We start from the raw sequence: 14,686 nt of genomic DNA on the forward strand, positions 1-14,686 counted from the left end.
CCAGTAACCGTAAATTGTTCTAGACTAGCTACCTTAAATCCACATGTTCTGTGAAATGACCGTCATCAATCTTCAAGTCAGCGGCACGACAAGAAGGTTAGGCGCCGACTGCGCCACGGATACCAAACAGAACCAAACAAATGTTACTGCTATAGAACATGACGAATTTGGTGAAGTTCCCCGAACATTCTCCTGCTTTTGCTCTTCCACGTCGCTGTCGCGCAACTTGTACGCTCTCCTTGCGTTCCACTGGTTTTTTCTCTGTTCTTATTGTGCCTCGCTCTACGTCCTGTATTTCGCTTAGCTGTTGGGCGCGTAATCATTGTCACTGTATCCTTACCTATCATGTAAGAGCTCCTCCACTTATTTGTATAGCTGACGTGGGTAGCGCGGGCGGGCGGCTTCATGATGCGCCGTGTGGAAGTTTTACCTCGTTATCATTCGTGTTACTCTCATGTCCGTTGGTACTCAAATCCTGTTATTTTACTTTTTTCTAGTGCAAAAGACTTTCTATTCTTCTGCTTGAGTCAGCGAAAAAATGCCTGAGGAAGATTATGATATCTACGGCGAATACGAAGCTTATGCTGTCGGCAGAGCCAACCAGGTGGGCACATAATATGCGTCTACTTGGTTGAGCAGCTAGTTGGACTGACTATATGCGCGCTTAAAGGGTATTGACGGACAGGAATTCGATGCAAAGGAAGAACCGGTGGAGGCTATGATGACTGTAGTCGAACCCTCAACAGGTGAGAAACGGCCTCGAAGCGACGAAGAGGAGGAAGATGAAGCGAAACCGTCACCCGCCCAACACTCGCCTCCAGCAGCTCCTCACATCCAGCCAATCCAGCAAGGGCAGGTTAGGGCCGAAGGTGTCTCGCATGGCATGAACGGTAACTACAATGCCGTTGTGCAAAACGGTAGTCATATGGGAGGCGGGACAGATCCGTCGATGATGGGCTATGATGCACTGTATATTGGCGATTTGCAATGGGTCCGTTTGTCCTGTCGTTTAGAATCCTGTGTATATCTTTCTAAGCCTGTCTTTGTGTTTCTCTCTCCTACAGTGGACAACGGATGAGGACCTGCGTCAAGTCGCTCTTAATCTCGGCGTGTCAATCGATCACCGTGACATTACGTTTTCTGAGCACAAGGTGAATGGCAAGAGTAAAGGGTGAGCAACTTTCCTGGCCAAATTGAGGTGTTACTCAGTCACATCAGTATCGCCTACGTGGAGTTCAGTAGTTTCGAAAACGCCAACGCGATCAAAACATGGTTCGATAATAAGTATGTGAGGCTTGATGCTTCGATGTGAATGCAAGGCTGACCTTGTACTCAGTGACTTTCAAAATAGACGTGCTACAGCAACTCTAACAAGTTCGTCGCAAGGCAATCCATTCCGCACGCTCCCAAAAGGTCTGGTGATCGCCTGGTGCTTTTGATTGCAGCTTTGTCTAATCCATATGGCTTCAGAACCACCACCTCGAGACACCCGAAACACCCAGCAAGGAACCCCCATATCCACATCGGGAACAAGCATGGGCCGCGGCTCGACAGGGAACTTTCGCGGTAATGCTTCCAACCAAATGGGGGGAGCCATGATGGGTGCACAAGGTCGCGGGGGGTGGTGGTATGGCGAACAACATGATGCGCGGTGGCATGCCCGCAATGATGGGTAACATGGGCATGGGCATGGGCGGCATGAACATGATGGGAATGGGGAACATGGGCATGGGCATGGGTATGGGCAGGCTTCGGCGGGCGCGGCAGCATGGTTCCCCAGGGACCCAGAGGAGGTGGTATGATGGTAGGCGGGCGTGGTAGCATGGGAGGAATGGGTATGGGCTTCTAACGGTCTCATGCATGTGGATTGTTGTTCTTACTTGCACTTGATGTACGCTATAGGTGTGGGAATGATGGGATCACGCGGCGGCTTCGGCATGCAAGGTCACTTCAACCCAGCGTTCATGCATGGCCAGCAAGGTGGTCAGTTTGGTGGCGGCTCAGACAGGAAGCGATTCCGAGCGGACGACAATTGATAATGCATCAAGACGCCCGCAATTCAAAACACCCGTGGATTGACGTATCTAATTATTTATTTATTTCTATCCTCCACTCCTTCGTATCATGGGCTCGGCGTCTTAACTTGTTGATATTTACTTGCCCTTGTCACTGTTGACATCGCTGATGTACAATAACCTATCATTGTAATATTGATACGTGCATCGTCCATTCTCCGCCACGCATTGGTTGGTGGTGAGCAAGGGAATACTGCATTGCACAAAAAAGCATGAGTACGACTCGAGTGACTGCGAATACATAGTGTAACATATAAACAAAATTGCGCTGGCTGATAGAACATGAGTGATGGTGGTGTGTGTGGTATGAGTATATCCTATCTAAAGCACCAAGAAAGACAACGGGATAGGTTCCATTATCCATGAGGGTATGAAATGTCCATGAAATATAGCATGCCGATGTCAGAAAAACTCCTTGCCTTATCCCCGCCTCTCCTTCATTTCCCGTTCCTTCTTCTTGCGGCGTTTTTCTTCCTCGTGACGCTTCTCCTGCTCAAGGGCTGCTTCATCCTCCTTTCTGGCAAGACGCGCACTGAAAGTCTCTTTGTCAATAGTGTGATCCTGGATGGAGGCGAAATCACTGACCTTCTGAGCTCCTCCCTCTCAAGAACGCCGGCATCAACTTCCATGTCCTCATCGTCACTATATACATCCTGCTCGACATATTTAGAGCGGTCCTTGCCAAATAGTTTCCAAATTTCATTGCTGTAAGAGTCCACGTCAGCCGAGGCAGGGCGCCTCTTTGGAGGAGGGGGGGATAACGAGGAGGACGGGGACCGGGGTCGTTTTTTAGTGGGCCCGGCAGAGCGTGCTACTGATGAAGGCTTACAAGCCTGCGACTTCACTGAAGGAGTGAAGTTTGAAGTCGACTTGGGTTTCACCTCGGTCTTTAATGATTGAGGGCTATCTGTGCCTCTGGAATGTGAGGTCTTCGAAAACGACAAGACAGCAGACTTCGGAGCAGTTGAAGTCTTGGACGTGCCAGAGTTGACCGATCCTATAAATTCAAAGATGAAATAATGAGAAAGGATTCAGCCACCAAAACACTCACTGGACGCTGAGGGGCCTGGGGAGCTGGAGCCGGAGGACGCTCTAGATGGTGCAGCCGTAGACACCTGAGTACTGGTCTTTGCCGTATCCTTCTTCCCCTTGCCAAACCAGTCATTAAACTCTTTGGCATCGTCGCCGTCCAATGTGGCAGTTTTCGCCTTGGCTCTGTCCTGCAAAATCTCGTCTATGGTCCGTGTGTCTCGCTTGTGGATATTAAGCTTGGTCAAAGTATTCGGGAGTGCAGAAAGGCGAGCCTTGACGGACTGTGAGCTGTTACAACTGTCTGAGGTTGGTGCTGACGTGGCGTCGATAGCCCCTCCTGGAAGTCGCTTGCCAGCTTTGTTGTAGCCGGAGGATGTGGCGGCCCGCCTGAAGGCATAACCCCTGCGCATTTCAGATTCGATCCTGCGCTGCCGTTTCTCTTCGCGAGTGAGAGCCATTGCTGGAGACCCGGAGCCGGAGCCACTCTCCTCATCTGACTGTAATCTGCGCTTGAGGATCTGTTCCTTCGAGATTCCGCTGGACGACGGCCACTTAGAGCCCGACTTGGCCTTCTTGGGACCATAAAGCAACGCATTGCGTTGCTCCTCCTCTCGCCTTGCCTGCTCCTCCTCCAAGCGTCTCACTTCTGTTTCTCTCTTGAGCTGCAACTCTCGTTGCTTCTTCTCGTCCTCAAATCTCTTCTGTCGGAGCTTCGCTGCTTCTTCTCGCTCCCTTTTATCGAATTCCTCCCGCTTTTTCCGTTGGAGCTCCTCGTTGCGCTGGCGCTGCAGTAGTGCGATTTGGACGGCGCTTTGAGATTCCTTAGTTTGCGAGGCGCTAAGCGCCATCAGAGCAGCGAACGACATGATGACAGTCAGGCCCCGTCCTAAGGATAACGCAAGCTAGCAGAAATCAGGATGAAGGAAAGGCGTGCGCTCAGCAAATGATGGGGGTCCGAACGGCTGTACCGTTGGCTTAAGTATGTGCCACTATGTGGCGCGTGGCAGTGTCCTTTGGTAGACAGGATGTCACACTTTCCACAGGGATCCGTGACATCTTGTGACAAACTATCACGTTTGCCGAAGGGTGTGGACCGCCGAATTGACAATAACCGGTTGATAGACGAAAATGCGATTAAAATAACAAAAGCGTGGACTTTGTCTCAAAGAAATGATAGGTCAAGACTAGTGAGACAATGTCTGTCTAATTCATGTAAGTGATTCCCCCCTGACCCCTAGCAGCGACCTCAGGGAAACCATAAGCGGGGCGTGAGATTCGTTAATGGTGATTCTTCCACAAGTGTCGAGGAAGTAAGAGCGACATGCAAATGCCCATACAGACAAGAGCAATCAGATAATAGTAGACTATCCACGCGTGGTGGGGGTTTTTAATGGAGAACGAGAACATGGACGTGGCGGATGCAGGGCCGATCGTCCGCGCGATCGAAACACCCAACTGAGCGATCCCATTCGTTGCACCAAGAGATGCCTGGTTCGGAGAGGCCGCAGCGATATAAATAAATACGCAGGCTGAGGGGATGATGGTCAACGCAAAGAATCGTGATATGATACAGAAACTGACCATACGCCAAATTTAATATCATTGAGAGAGCAAGTTGTAGGCCAACGATCACCCATACCATGAGGCTTAACCCCTGCACTCTGGCCACAGCATTGATGATGGGAAGAGTGACGATCATCGGAATTCCAGCAGCCATTGAAATAGAATAGATCGTCTTTGAGCCGAAACGATCATGGAGATCGGCGAAGAAAAAGATTTGGAACAAGCCGTTGATCACACCATAGATAGCTAGAATATTACCGATGCGCGGGGGATCTAATCCCAGCCCACCAAGCTCTAGTGGTGTGGCGAAAAACACAGGTTGCACGGCACGAAATGCGATGTCAAGGAATGACAAAGCGGAATAATTTCCAGCAGCTATGATCACTCTGGGTATCAAGAGCGAACGAAGGGGTAGCGGCTTGGAGCCATCAGCCTTTGCCCGCTGAGGGGTATCTTCTGTGCTGAGGGAATCACTTGATCCTGTGGGAGTCGCGGGGCCCTTGACAGGGGTGGAATGTTCACGACTTTGCCCCTTTAGCAAGCGCCAGGGAGTCACCCTGGTAGGTACAGTCTGTCAATCACGTCATCAACCTTTGTCGCTTGCCCAGAATGCATGCTAGCTCAAAATAACACACCTCCTGCAAGAAAAGAAACGTGACAACCCAAGCTAGTATAGAGAAGGTAGCAGGCACGGCGCATGCAAGGAAATAGGGATAGGTCTTCATAAATTGCCAATGCCCAAAGATGTTTGGAAATCGATCTGCTGGCCGGGATAATGACCCACCTATCAGGGGTCTACAAAGGGCGTTTGATTTCCAAAAGCGGTGTGAAATATCACACAGGTACGTACCCAATAGCCCCACCGCTTGACCAAGCTATCGGCATATATGCATATGCCTGGGCTAAATTAGTCGAGTCGGTTATCTCCACCATCATGCTTTTGATTACGCCGATATTGCCGTTCAAAGCGCCATTTAGAGCACGGCTGAGTTTGAGGAGTCAGGAATCAGAACTCACGGGACAATAAAATGATCAAACCTTAGTACGAGCCCCCAAAAGGTTCTGGATAGGCCAAAACAGTACATTGAAATGGACAAACCGAATAAGCCTGTCAAAATGACAGGTTTCCGTCCGATGTGGTCCGATATCCGACTCCAATGGAGAACGGTAAGGGCTTGTGTGGCAAAGAATAGGGAGTGCTGCAAGTATTCGAGGATAAGAATATAACCATCGATTAAGTCGGACTCACCATTAATCCGACATAGTATCCTACACGAGTTTCATCGCCATCTGTGATGCCAATGTCTCTTATCAACTGCAAGGGAGTCGCGACGAGTATGAGAAGCTGTCAAGTGATTCGGTTGTGTGAAAAAACTATACCTGGGGTGCAAAGGGAGCAATAACTTGTGAAGTAAGCGGTTCTGCGAGCTGAAGAAACAGTATGATAGAGAATTGACGCCAAGGTAATGGTGTTCTAGCCTTCTTCTGTTGCACAGGGAGCAGCAACGGCGTCTCTTCGTCCACCTGCTGTTGGGACATGATGATGGTTCGCAAGAAAGAGTTGAAGATAGAACAGCCGGGGAACTAGGATCTGTGGAGTACATAATAAGCAATACATAAATTAAATGATCTCTTAGTCTTTGTAATGACTTACACTAGCATACATTAATGATTATACGTACTTCCGTGAGTCGGATGACCTGCATTGAAGGCAGTGCACGGCTGTCCATGTCAGCAATCGCCCTCCGATTGTGGCAAAGACCATACAGAGATCGCTGGGCCAAGCTACTGTCTGCTGGTCGTGAGTTCCACAAGCGTGTTGGGGCGGAACGTTCGCAGAATTTTGCTCGCCTTCGAATTTGTCAGAGAACCATTATTGCTTCCGGCTCCCAGAGCCGCTGTCATGCATGTCAGCACTAGTCATCATGAATCATGAATCAAGTCGCCGTTGCTTTTCCTGCACGTGACAGTGGCGCGTTCGTTAACTTCATGCACGCGACTCGACTCGACTCCACTATACGTAGGTGAACTTCAAAAATAGGTGTTGGTGAAGCTTATAGATTTTTCGTTCCGAAATTTCAAGTTTATGCGTCTGTAGTACGCAAAGGACCGTCAGCCACGGCACACTCTCCAGTCCACCTTGCCACTGGCAGGCTCATACCTTGGTCAAGTTGAGCCTGCCGTCCAAGGCATTGTACATATGCTCCATCCACAGTCCACAGTGTTCTTCTTTGTCTCCTGTATTCCGTCCACAACACCACAAAGGACACTTTCCGGCCTCAAGTCCACACCGCTTCAAACGCTTTGGAATTGCTTGGTTATTTATACTATCTCAGTTTTGCTCTCGCTAATTTATACACCACCCTCATCTGTGTTTTTGCAGTCATGCCTCTCAACGTAGACAAGGAACTTCCTTCGTTGCCAAGAGGATTGAGCACACCTACTGGCGCAAGGTCGACGCCCTTGGCACCTCCGTCCACTGGTGGCCGGGTTAATATGGAACCCCCCCACCCAACACTTGTGCTCGAAAAGTTTCCATCATCCGCAGAGCTTGCACTTATTAGTTCCTGGCATGATGCCACCGAAGCGGTGTGTGACATGTGCTATCAGATGGACGATGTTAACTCACTCTTTTCTTCCAGCGGCAAGTTCGCTTTCAGCGCAAGCCGGCACCTAATGATTACCGGCGTTCGTTCCCCCCGCCAATGTCTGAAGCAGAGGTTCTTGCTCTAAGCACCTCACGTGCAAACGACAACGCTACACCTCAGAAACGACGGGGATTATTCACCAGGTATGCACAACCTCGACTAAATATTCAAGTAATTGATCGATCCACGTATTGCACAGGGAACAGTCAGCAGATGCTCAGAATTTGGAAGAGAAAGAGCCGAAAATATCGAGGCCCACCCGCTTCCAGAAATTCTCGGACGCAAGCAAAGCAATAGGATCAATGCCCAACCTCAACTCGGCTGCCAACCCTGGCGCACAAAAGATTTCGCGTTCGGTGCGTTTCGCTCCATGCGAGGCCGTTGCTTCCACTTCCGCGCCTCCGCACTCCACCGATGCTCCTGTTGATGAGCTCGATGAGGCTTCGCAAGCACTAGGGATTGACGTGAACGATGGGGGTATTTATCTCACTTTCGATCCCGACTGTAGATCCTCCCGCGGCGAAGCCGTCCTTACTTTCTTGTCGCCAATTCCTGACGGGACATCAAACTCGCCCCCTAGGGCCAGGATGCAACCTGTCGATGAGCTGCAGTCTTTCCTCGGCGTTGAAAATTGAGCTGTTGTGACTCTGGTTCCCCGCCTCTCCTTCGTTCCATATCACTGTTCACTTTGTTCAACTCATCACACGGATCTCTCATGGCCATTCTACGCTAGCTTCACGATATGACCCCTTCATTTTATATCCTTGGCATTATGTTTAACTCATCTGACAACTATAACTAGCCTTTCGTTCCCATTGATCACTTTATGTAGCCGACTAACCAATTCTGTGTATCGCTAAGAATACTATATCATGCTTGTCCTCGTGTCAACTTTCAATTTGCTAACTTGAAATAGTTACCCCTGACATCTTATCATTCACTGCTTCAGGTGACCACTTGATATGATGGCATTCGGACCTATATATTGCCCGCGCGGCATCACACGGCTGGTCCGCCCGTCACTGCCTCCAGGTGCATAAATTTGACTTTGCGGCACCCGGCGTGGTATATGCAGCAACTCAGGTCATCATGCATCAGCGCCAGCGTTAAGTCAAGATCATGTAGCACATATGGCGTATTATATATTGTAGCCGACTTCAAGTTGGACTCGCACAGCTTGGAGTATATGTCCAAACTGAAACTCGAATCAGTTACCGATTGTTCTACTACCCTAAGGTCCTTCGCAAGCAAGGTCATGATACCACTTATTTCGGCTAACCAAGTTAACGTTACTACTATGTACTAGACGTGACAGAAAGTGATGGATATCAATCGCAAAAAATTTACCACTCTTGAAAGAAAATCGATATAACAATGCGCTTGTGGGCGCTGGGAACGTGACAGCCTTTATTATACCGTTCAGACGACGTTCGAAAACATGGTGCGAGGAAACTCTGAATTTGACTTTCTCTATCACAACCAAAGAATCGGGAATGACCTCAAAGAATGCGCAATTCGACTCTGGGATAATGGATGAGAATTGGAGGGTACATGCGAAGCACTTGGTAAGTGGGGGAAGCTGCTACCGCTGGCGACGGATGTACTGTTGACAACAGTTTGAAGATATCCGAGTCTTGCTGCGGCTTCCGATCTTGACGAGGTCTTTTCTTCTGACCAGTTAGCCTCGTATAGTTGCCTGACTCTTTCCGTCACCAATGGAGGGTGTGGGTTATTCTGGAAGCTCTAATGGTTTATTGTCGGGGCTCTCGTCAATAAGCGCGGCTGCCATTATGATGTTGCGTGGTCTTGCTCTTGATTGTGAACCGGGGTGAGTTTCTTTTTGCCATAGTAAATAGGTGTGTATGACACATAGTAGCAAGGGCTAACAGTGCCTGAAAACCGTGTACAAGTTGCAGGAAGCCGACTGCGAGGCTCCGTTGTAATATCGATTTCCTTTTTGGTCATCGGAGTGGCGGCGATTGCCAATGACAACCACTGCTTGAAGCTTGAGCTTGACTGCGTAGTCTACTAGAGCTGATCGATATCAGCGATCATTTGCATGCAAATCGTGCAACATGTTTGATCTACGCAAGTTATAATGCAATCCCTTCTATGTATCTAGTGCTCTAATGATCCTCTTCCGCTTCCTTTTTGTGATCTGTACACAGAGACATGGGCATGGGCGTCACTTGAAAGAATTGACGCCGTGCCGTTCAAGTTTTCATGCCATTGCTACTTAGAATGACAATTGTGTTATAGTACTACTTGGATTAGATACATGCATGGGGGCGTTCGAAATTACACAGTAGAGCGTACAATAAGAGAAGCCGTCTACCGAATTTGAAATTTGAGGGCGGACATCATGTGTAGCTTGCAAAATTGACTATTACCACCAGGATAAATATCATAGAGGAAACCAGTAATAATATAAGTACATCGGATCATACACAACATAGATAACAGAAGCTCTAATTGAAGTCAACGCATAGAAGATAGATAGCACGGGATCCTATGTCAAAAGACTCTATCTAATGCTGACCAGAACATGTTCTTTTGTGTTTGGCGAGAGTATCTTTGCGCGAGAATACAGCTCCGCACCCGCACGCGTGTACAATCCCCATGTGAACTTCCTCAACGTGCCTCGAAAGGCTCTCCTTGTTGAACTCCCTATTACAAGAGTTCCATAGGCACCAAACGCGAGTCATGTCTGACCCCTCAATTCCATGAGCCTCACGCAGGTGAGCGGAGAGATTGTGGCCACGAATCAAGGCGTTGCAATGCAATCCATTTCCACAATGCCACATACACTGAAACATGTCACCGAGCAAATGTTGGCCCTGCAAGTGTCGATTTAGTCGCAATGATGCCATGTAAAAAACTTAACTCACAGGTCCTGATGCAGAGGGGACAGATACTCCGTTGCCCTGGTAGTGGTGAAATTGCCCTGACATGATATTAACGGAGCGACGATTGTGATGGTTACACTTGCAGACTAGACTCTAGAGTATCTGAGGGAGCAGTGAATAACTGCGAAGCCTGCCGTAGTATACAAATGTTCTACCTGCCAGGAGGACCTCAATGGCACTTCATGCATACGGGCGCTCGATTGTAAGCGGAAAGCGGTATCAAGTTCCGAGTTTTATACCTCCGCTAAGCGCTGGACTGAGAGACACTAGTCACTGCTCATTAACATTTACAACCACCTCGCATCACTGACACATCGTTCCAGCTGATCAGCCTTTTTCTGCATCCTATTCTAAATGACTTCTCTACCGCATTCTCCACCTCAAAAAGTTACTCGCAACGAACCAGAAAATGATAATCCGTCTTCGCCACCTCCGTCACCTAAACGATCTTTTGCTTTCACCGACGAGGCAGATCATACTCCAAGTTCTCTTGGTTATTTTAAACGTCGCCACGTCTACAGTGATGGCGAAGCCACTAAACGAGCACCGCTTGGTAAGTTTAGCACCTCCCACAGCCTTATTGCTATTTCGCTGGAACATACTGTGAATGCAGATCCCTTGTCATCTTCAGAGATTGATAACAGGCCATACAAAGATCCAAGATGGTCAGAAACATCATTACACTCCCTTGCCACTGCCCCTGAACTGCGATCGTGTGATGCAAACCCTAGCATCCCAAAAAACGAAATTGAGGATGAAGCCATATATTCACGGCTGCCTGCTGTTCAGAGTGGTGATGCTGATAGTACTGTTGGAAGTAGTCGCAGAGAACGCCCCCCACTCACACGTGGTGCAAGGTATAGCTCCGATGTACAGGAATCGGTTTGTGCCTCAGCGGCCGAATTGGCATTAGGGTGGCCATCACCGTCAAGGAGCCAGTCTGACCTCACCTCATCAGAGCGTAGGGCGTCGTCTCGCGAGCGGAATGTAGACAAGGTGACACAACCCATCAGATCATCTGCTCCTTCCATGCCATACGACCGGAGTCCTCGTCGGGATCTGTGGAAGGCCGAATCCCCATCCGACGAACCTGTGCGGACGGTTTACGGCCTCATGGACAACCGTGATTCAATATTTGATACTCCTGTGCCACCTGGACTTACAAGACGCAGGGGATCCGTGCCCGATATAACTGGAGTCCGCTCTCGGTCACCGACGTCAGGCAGTCTAGCACTGTGTGCCAATAAACCCTCCAAATACGAGCGACCCACAGGTGCCGAACAAAGCAGAGTAGTGTCGATGACACGGCGAAGATCCAAGTCGTTGCCTCCTGCACAATTACAGCCGTCTTCATCAAGTGATACAGGTAATAGTACCGAAAGACACCATTTCCATCTTGATTCCATTGGTACATGGCATGGTACCTACCTCCCGGGAGATCCGCTTACTTGTGGCGTATTGGAGGAATACCCGTCTGATCTACCAATCACTGGTGGTGAATTCTATCGTCTTTTACGACAAGCTCATTACAATAAACATGCTTCAAATATTTTTTCTCCTCTCAACCCCCTCCGAAACCCACGGCCCAGCTCCTCCCTAACTACCAATGCAACTTATCGGTACTTCTTTCCATCTATTCAAGATATACCTGACAATCGATCAAAATTTAAACGAGGACCAGAGCCGCGGGTCAGAACGTGAGGGCATTTTTGCGTACGCACGTACCACGCAGTTCTCATGTACACTTGTTTTCTTTGTCGCACAGTATCTGCGAACGCCGCCAGCCGCGAGCAGTAGCATTGGAGTGTACGCACTGCCAGGAATGCCAACGCGATACATTATGTAAACGGCTGTTGGTCAAGGATTATCGACGCATGCGCCGTGCTGCCAGGAAGTTGAGGACCACTTCCAACGTGCACAAGCCGTTAAGCTCGCCCGCCTGCAAAATTGATGAAGACGAAAAAAGTCTTTGCAATGAGGTGACAGCTGCCACTTCCCCCGAGCCCTCCCCGGGCAGCCCTCGCTTGCGAGACTTGGATGACTTTGGTAATGACGACGGTGACTACCCGGAGATACCGGATGAGGTTCTGCTTTCGGGCGAAGAAGATGCGAAGCTTGGGACTGGGGAATTCACCCGCTGAAGCTTGATTAGTACTATGCATTGCATCAAGTACGAATGTTTGTATCATTACTTCACACGAATTTTCTATTTGTATATCATTCTACCATTTCAACTCACACGCTTGGACAATAGCCCTATCCATTCCTCACACCAGGTGAACCCCACCATTTTCTACCCCAGGCTATCATGATATTCGCGTCCAAGCTTTCAGTCGTGTTCAGTCTTGTAAGAAGCACTATGGAAAGCACGTACCTGATGACTAAGGTCATTTCAACGTCTTTGGTTATTCGAAGCTTAGTTCACTCTCAATCCTTCAAATTGACTTACTTCGAACTTTTCGTTCCCTCCTTCTCGTTGTTGTTCTACGACTTCATGGACCAGGGGTCTCAAGGGTAAGAGCTACGCACGAAGACCAACTTGAAGTGTCGGCCCTTTCCTCAGCTTAGTCAGCACGTAGACTAGATTTCACCATGTTCGTAGAGGCTAACATCCATTATCTGCCTTGCTCTGAGCTTAGGTTGCTGTCCCTGCTCCACCTGTACCGCCAGTCACTCCTTTGTCCATACGCTCCTTAACTATACCCCCCAAAAAAACAATTTCAGCCACCCAAATTTCGAAACCACCATACTCTCCCTCAATGCTAGTGTTCTTGATCTTCCTCCTCGTTTCTACAATCCTTCCTTTGACCGTTGGCGCCACCCATGGCCATAACCAACGCGGGCGCCATCAAGAACTAGCCCAACGGGCGCAAGGCGACGTGGGCATCCACAAACGCACTTTCAACAACTCGCGCTTCACCTTTTATGACGTTGGCTTGTGAGTGAACTTGAACCAAAGAATCACTCGTCGAGCTATGTAGCTGACTTGGATCCAAGGGGTGCTTGTGGGCAAGACAGCTCTCCCGACGATTTCGTATGTCCCAACCATGATCATTTTTTGATATAGCGTTTCCGATACTCATAAGTTGATGACAAGATTGTCGCCCTGAACGTTGCTCAATATGGTGCAGGTTACCCGGGTCCACAGTGCTTCAAGTCCATTACCATTTTGTATGGGGGCAAAACTGCCCAAGCCACCATCATGGACAAAGTGAGTCCGACGACACTCTATTTTCTCTTTTATTGACGCGTTCTTCTCCAGTGTATGGGGTGCCCATATGGCGGGCTTGACTTCTCTACGAGTCTTTTCAATTACTTCGCTCCTGAAGATGATGGCGTCCTGTATGGATCGTGGTGGTTCAACATTCAGTGACGGCGTCAGCGAGCCTACACCAAATGGACGCCCACGCCGGTTCCTCGGGCTGATTGGTCCTCGCCTACTTATGCATACTACCACCACTACATCGCTGAAACAAACACTACTACCTCCATCCTATCTACATCTTAAACCAGCACTACATCTACAAGATTCCTACTGTAAGCTCACACGAGCAGGGCCCAGTAATTTATCTCATTTTAACATCATGATATCCTCTTACACCCTTAACTTTGACGGAACTCCATCGCCCAAGACAATGGGTTCCACCACTGACGAGGAGAACCCTTGCATCAAAGTTCTTGTCGTTAGCGCTGGATTCGAGAGGTCACGACTCATTTGAAGGTACTGTAGAAATGATGACTCAGATGATTGGGGTGCCGTGACCTCTGACGCACGGAGAGTCGGAGAGTCGGAGTCATGTCGTGGTCTCCGACTTTTTGCTGACTCCGCTTGCAAAATTTTGTCCATGGTGCAGCTCAAATCCTCAGGACTCTCCACTACAAACTCCATCGACATCCGACTGATGCACCGGGCTCTGCACATTTGTGAAATCCTTCAGGAGATATTCGTGCATGTGAATGTAGTCCGGGGCCCGGTGTCTTATCGCCAGAAGGCATTCGCGCGGAAATCTCTTGCAGCACTTGCGAACGACATGCAAAACATTCTACGAGCCTGCAATGAACGAACTTTGGGCTGTCATGTATGGGTTGACGCCATTGCTTGGCTGTGTAACGAGGCTATATCCAATAATATATCGTAGCGGCCTGGATGTCAGTGTGCTCTGTTCGTTTCCTTTCGTTCATCAGCTCACCGAGCACCTAAACACAGTACTCCTTGTTTGATCCCCCAAGCTTTCGAGGCATCAAACCATTATCGGAGAATGAAGGTCGTCAGTTCATGCGTCACGCAGCCCGTGTGCGTTGCATGTATGTAATAAATGATAGCTGCTATCACCTTCTCTCAGTCCTCAAGTGCACAGTGACGTGCATATTTCCGAGACTGTTGTCATTAACGAATCAATGTCCGGCTAGTCACTCGGATATCTTCCTTTCCCCCACACTGCGACGTTGTGTCCTATGGGTC

General features: G+C 49.0%; 7 protein-coding genes across 7 annotated transcripts; 4 read left to right on the forward strand and 3 right to left on the reverse strand.

The window, feature by feature from the left end:
* The first annotated feature begins 182 nt into the window (after positions 1 to 182).
* DFJ58DRAFT_808980 (uncharacterized protein) lies at positions 183 to 2,242 on the forward strand. The gene is made up of 8 exons (XM_041391332.1): positions 183 to 347; positions 498 to 604; positions 671 to 991; positions 1,065 to 1,171; positions 1,219 to 1,284; positions 1,337 to 1,413; positions 1,471 to 1,672; positions 1,768 to 2,242. Exons 2-8 carry the CDS (start codon positions 539 to 541, stop codon positions 1,847 to 1,849), a joined length of 921 nt encoding a protein of 306 aa, XP_041239362.1. The 5' UTR covers positions 183 to 347; positions 498 to 538; the 3' UTR covers positions 1,850 to 2,242.
* DFJ58DRAFT_808982 (uncharacterized protein) lies at positions 2,243 to 4,105 on the reverse strand. Its single transcript, XM_041391333.1, has 3 exons — positions 3,127 to 4,105; positions 2,661 to 3,072; positions 2,243 to 2,607 (listed from the first exon to the last, which is right to left on the reverse strand). The coding sequence occupies exons 1-3, from the start codon at positions 3,971 to 3,973 to the stop codon at positions 2,496 to 2,498; spliced, it is 1,371 nt and encodes a 456-aa protein (XP_041239363.1). The 5' UTR covers positions 3,974 to 4,105; the 3' UTR covers positions 2,243 to 2,495.
* A 103-nt stretch (positions 4,106 to 4,208) lies between these two features.
* Positions 4,209 to 6,547, reverse strand: DFJ58DRAFT_808987 (major facilitator superfamily domain-containing protein). Its single transcript, XM_041391334.1, has 8 exons — positions 6,325 to 6,547; positions 6,051 to 6,261; positions 5,920 to 5,985; positions 5,709 to 5,869; positions 5,521 to 5,655; positions 5,306 to 5,465; positions 4,689 to 5,241; positions 4,209 to 4,636 (listed from the first exon to the last, which is right to left on the reverse strand). The coding sequence occupies exons 2-8, from the start codon at positions 6,207 to 6,209 to the stop codon at positions 4,386 to 4,388; spliced, it is 1,485 nt and encodes a 494-aa protein (XP_041239364.1). The 5' UTR covers positions 6,210 to 6,261; positions 6,325 to 6,547; the 3' UTR covers positions 4,209 to 4,385.
* Positions 6,548 to 6,950: 403 nt separating this feature from the next.
* DFJ58DRAFT_77718 (uncharacterized protein) lies at positions 6,951 to 8,222 on the forward strand. The gene is made up of 3 exons (XM_041389540.1): positions 6,951 to 7,259; positions 7,313 to 7,461; positions 7,518 to 8,222. Exons 1-3 carry the CDS (start codon positions 7,056 to 7,058, stop codon positions 7,951 to 7,953), a joined length of 789 nt encoding a protein of 262 aa, XP_041239365.1. The 5' UTR covers positions 6,951 to 7,055; the 3' UTR covers positions 7,954 to 8,222.
* A 1,480-nt stretch (positions 8,223 to 9,702) lies between these two features.
* Positions 9,703 to 10,417, reverse strand: DFJ58DRAFT_77755 (uncharacterized protein). The gene is made up of 2 exons (XM_041389566.1): positions 10,207 to 10,417; positions 9,703 to 10,155 (listed from the first exon to the last, which is right to left on the reverse strand). The coding sequence occupies exons 1-2, from the start codon at positions 10,267 to 10,269 to the stop codon at positions 9,847 to 9,849; spliced, it is 372 nt and encodes a 123-aa protein (XP_041239366.1). The 5' UTR covers positions 10,270 to 10,417; the 3' UTR covers positions 9,703 to 9,846.
* Positions 10,418 to 10,508: 91 nt separating this feature from the next.
* DFJ58DRAFT_809002 (uncharacterized protein) lies at positions 10,509 to 12,462 on the forward strand. Its single transcript, XM_041391335.1, has 3 exons — positions 10,509 to 10,777; positions 10,838 to 11,921; positions 11,990 to 12,462. The coding sequence occupies exons 1-3, from the start codon at positions 10,579 to 10,581 to the stop codon at positions 12,363 to 12,365; spliced, it is 1,659 nt and encodes a 552-aa protein (XP_041239367.1). The 5' UTR covers positions 10,509 to 10,578; the 3' UTR covers positions 12,366 to 12,462.
* A 255-nt stretch (positions 12,463 to 12,717) lies between these two features.
* On the forward strand, positions 12,718 to 13,831 carry DFJ58DRAFT_809008 (RlpA-like double-psi beta-barrel-protein domain-containing protein-containing protein). The gene is made up of 4 exons (XM_041391336.1): positions 12,718 to 13,162; positions 13,222 to 13,258; positions 13,322 to 13,435; positions 13,487 to 13,831. The coding sequence occupies exons 1-4, from the start codon at positions 12,984 to 12,986 to the stop codon at positions 13,595 to 13,597; spliced, it is 441 nt and encodes a 146-aa protein (XP_041239368.1). The 5' UTR covers positions 12,718 to 12,983; the 3' UTR covers positions 13,598 to 13,831.
* Positions 13,832 to 14,686: the final 855 nt, after the last annotated feature.

The sequence above is a fragment of the Suillus subalutaceus genome, assembly GCF_016647625.1.
Source record: "Suillus subalutaceus strain FC151 chromosome Unknown DFJ58scaffold_128, whole genome shotgun sequence".
NCBI lineage: Eukaryota > Fungi > Basidiomycota > Agaricomycetes > Boletales > Suillaceae > Suillus > Suillus subalutaceus.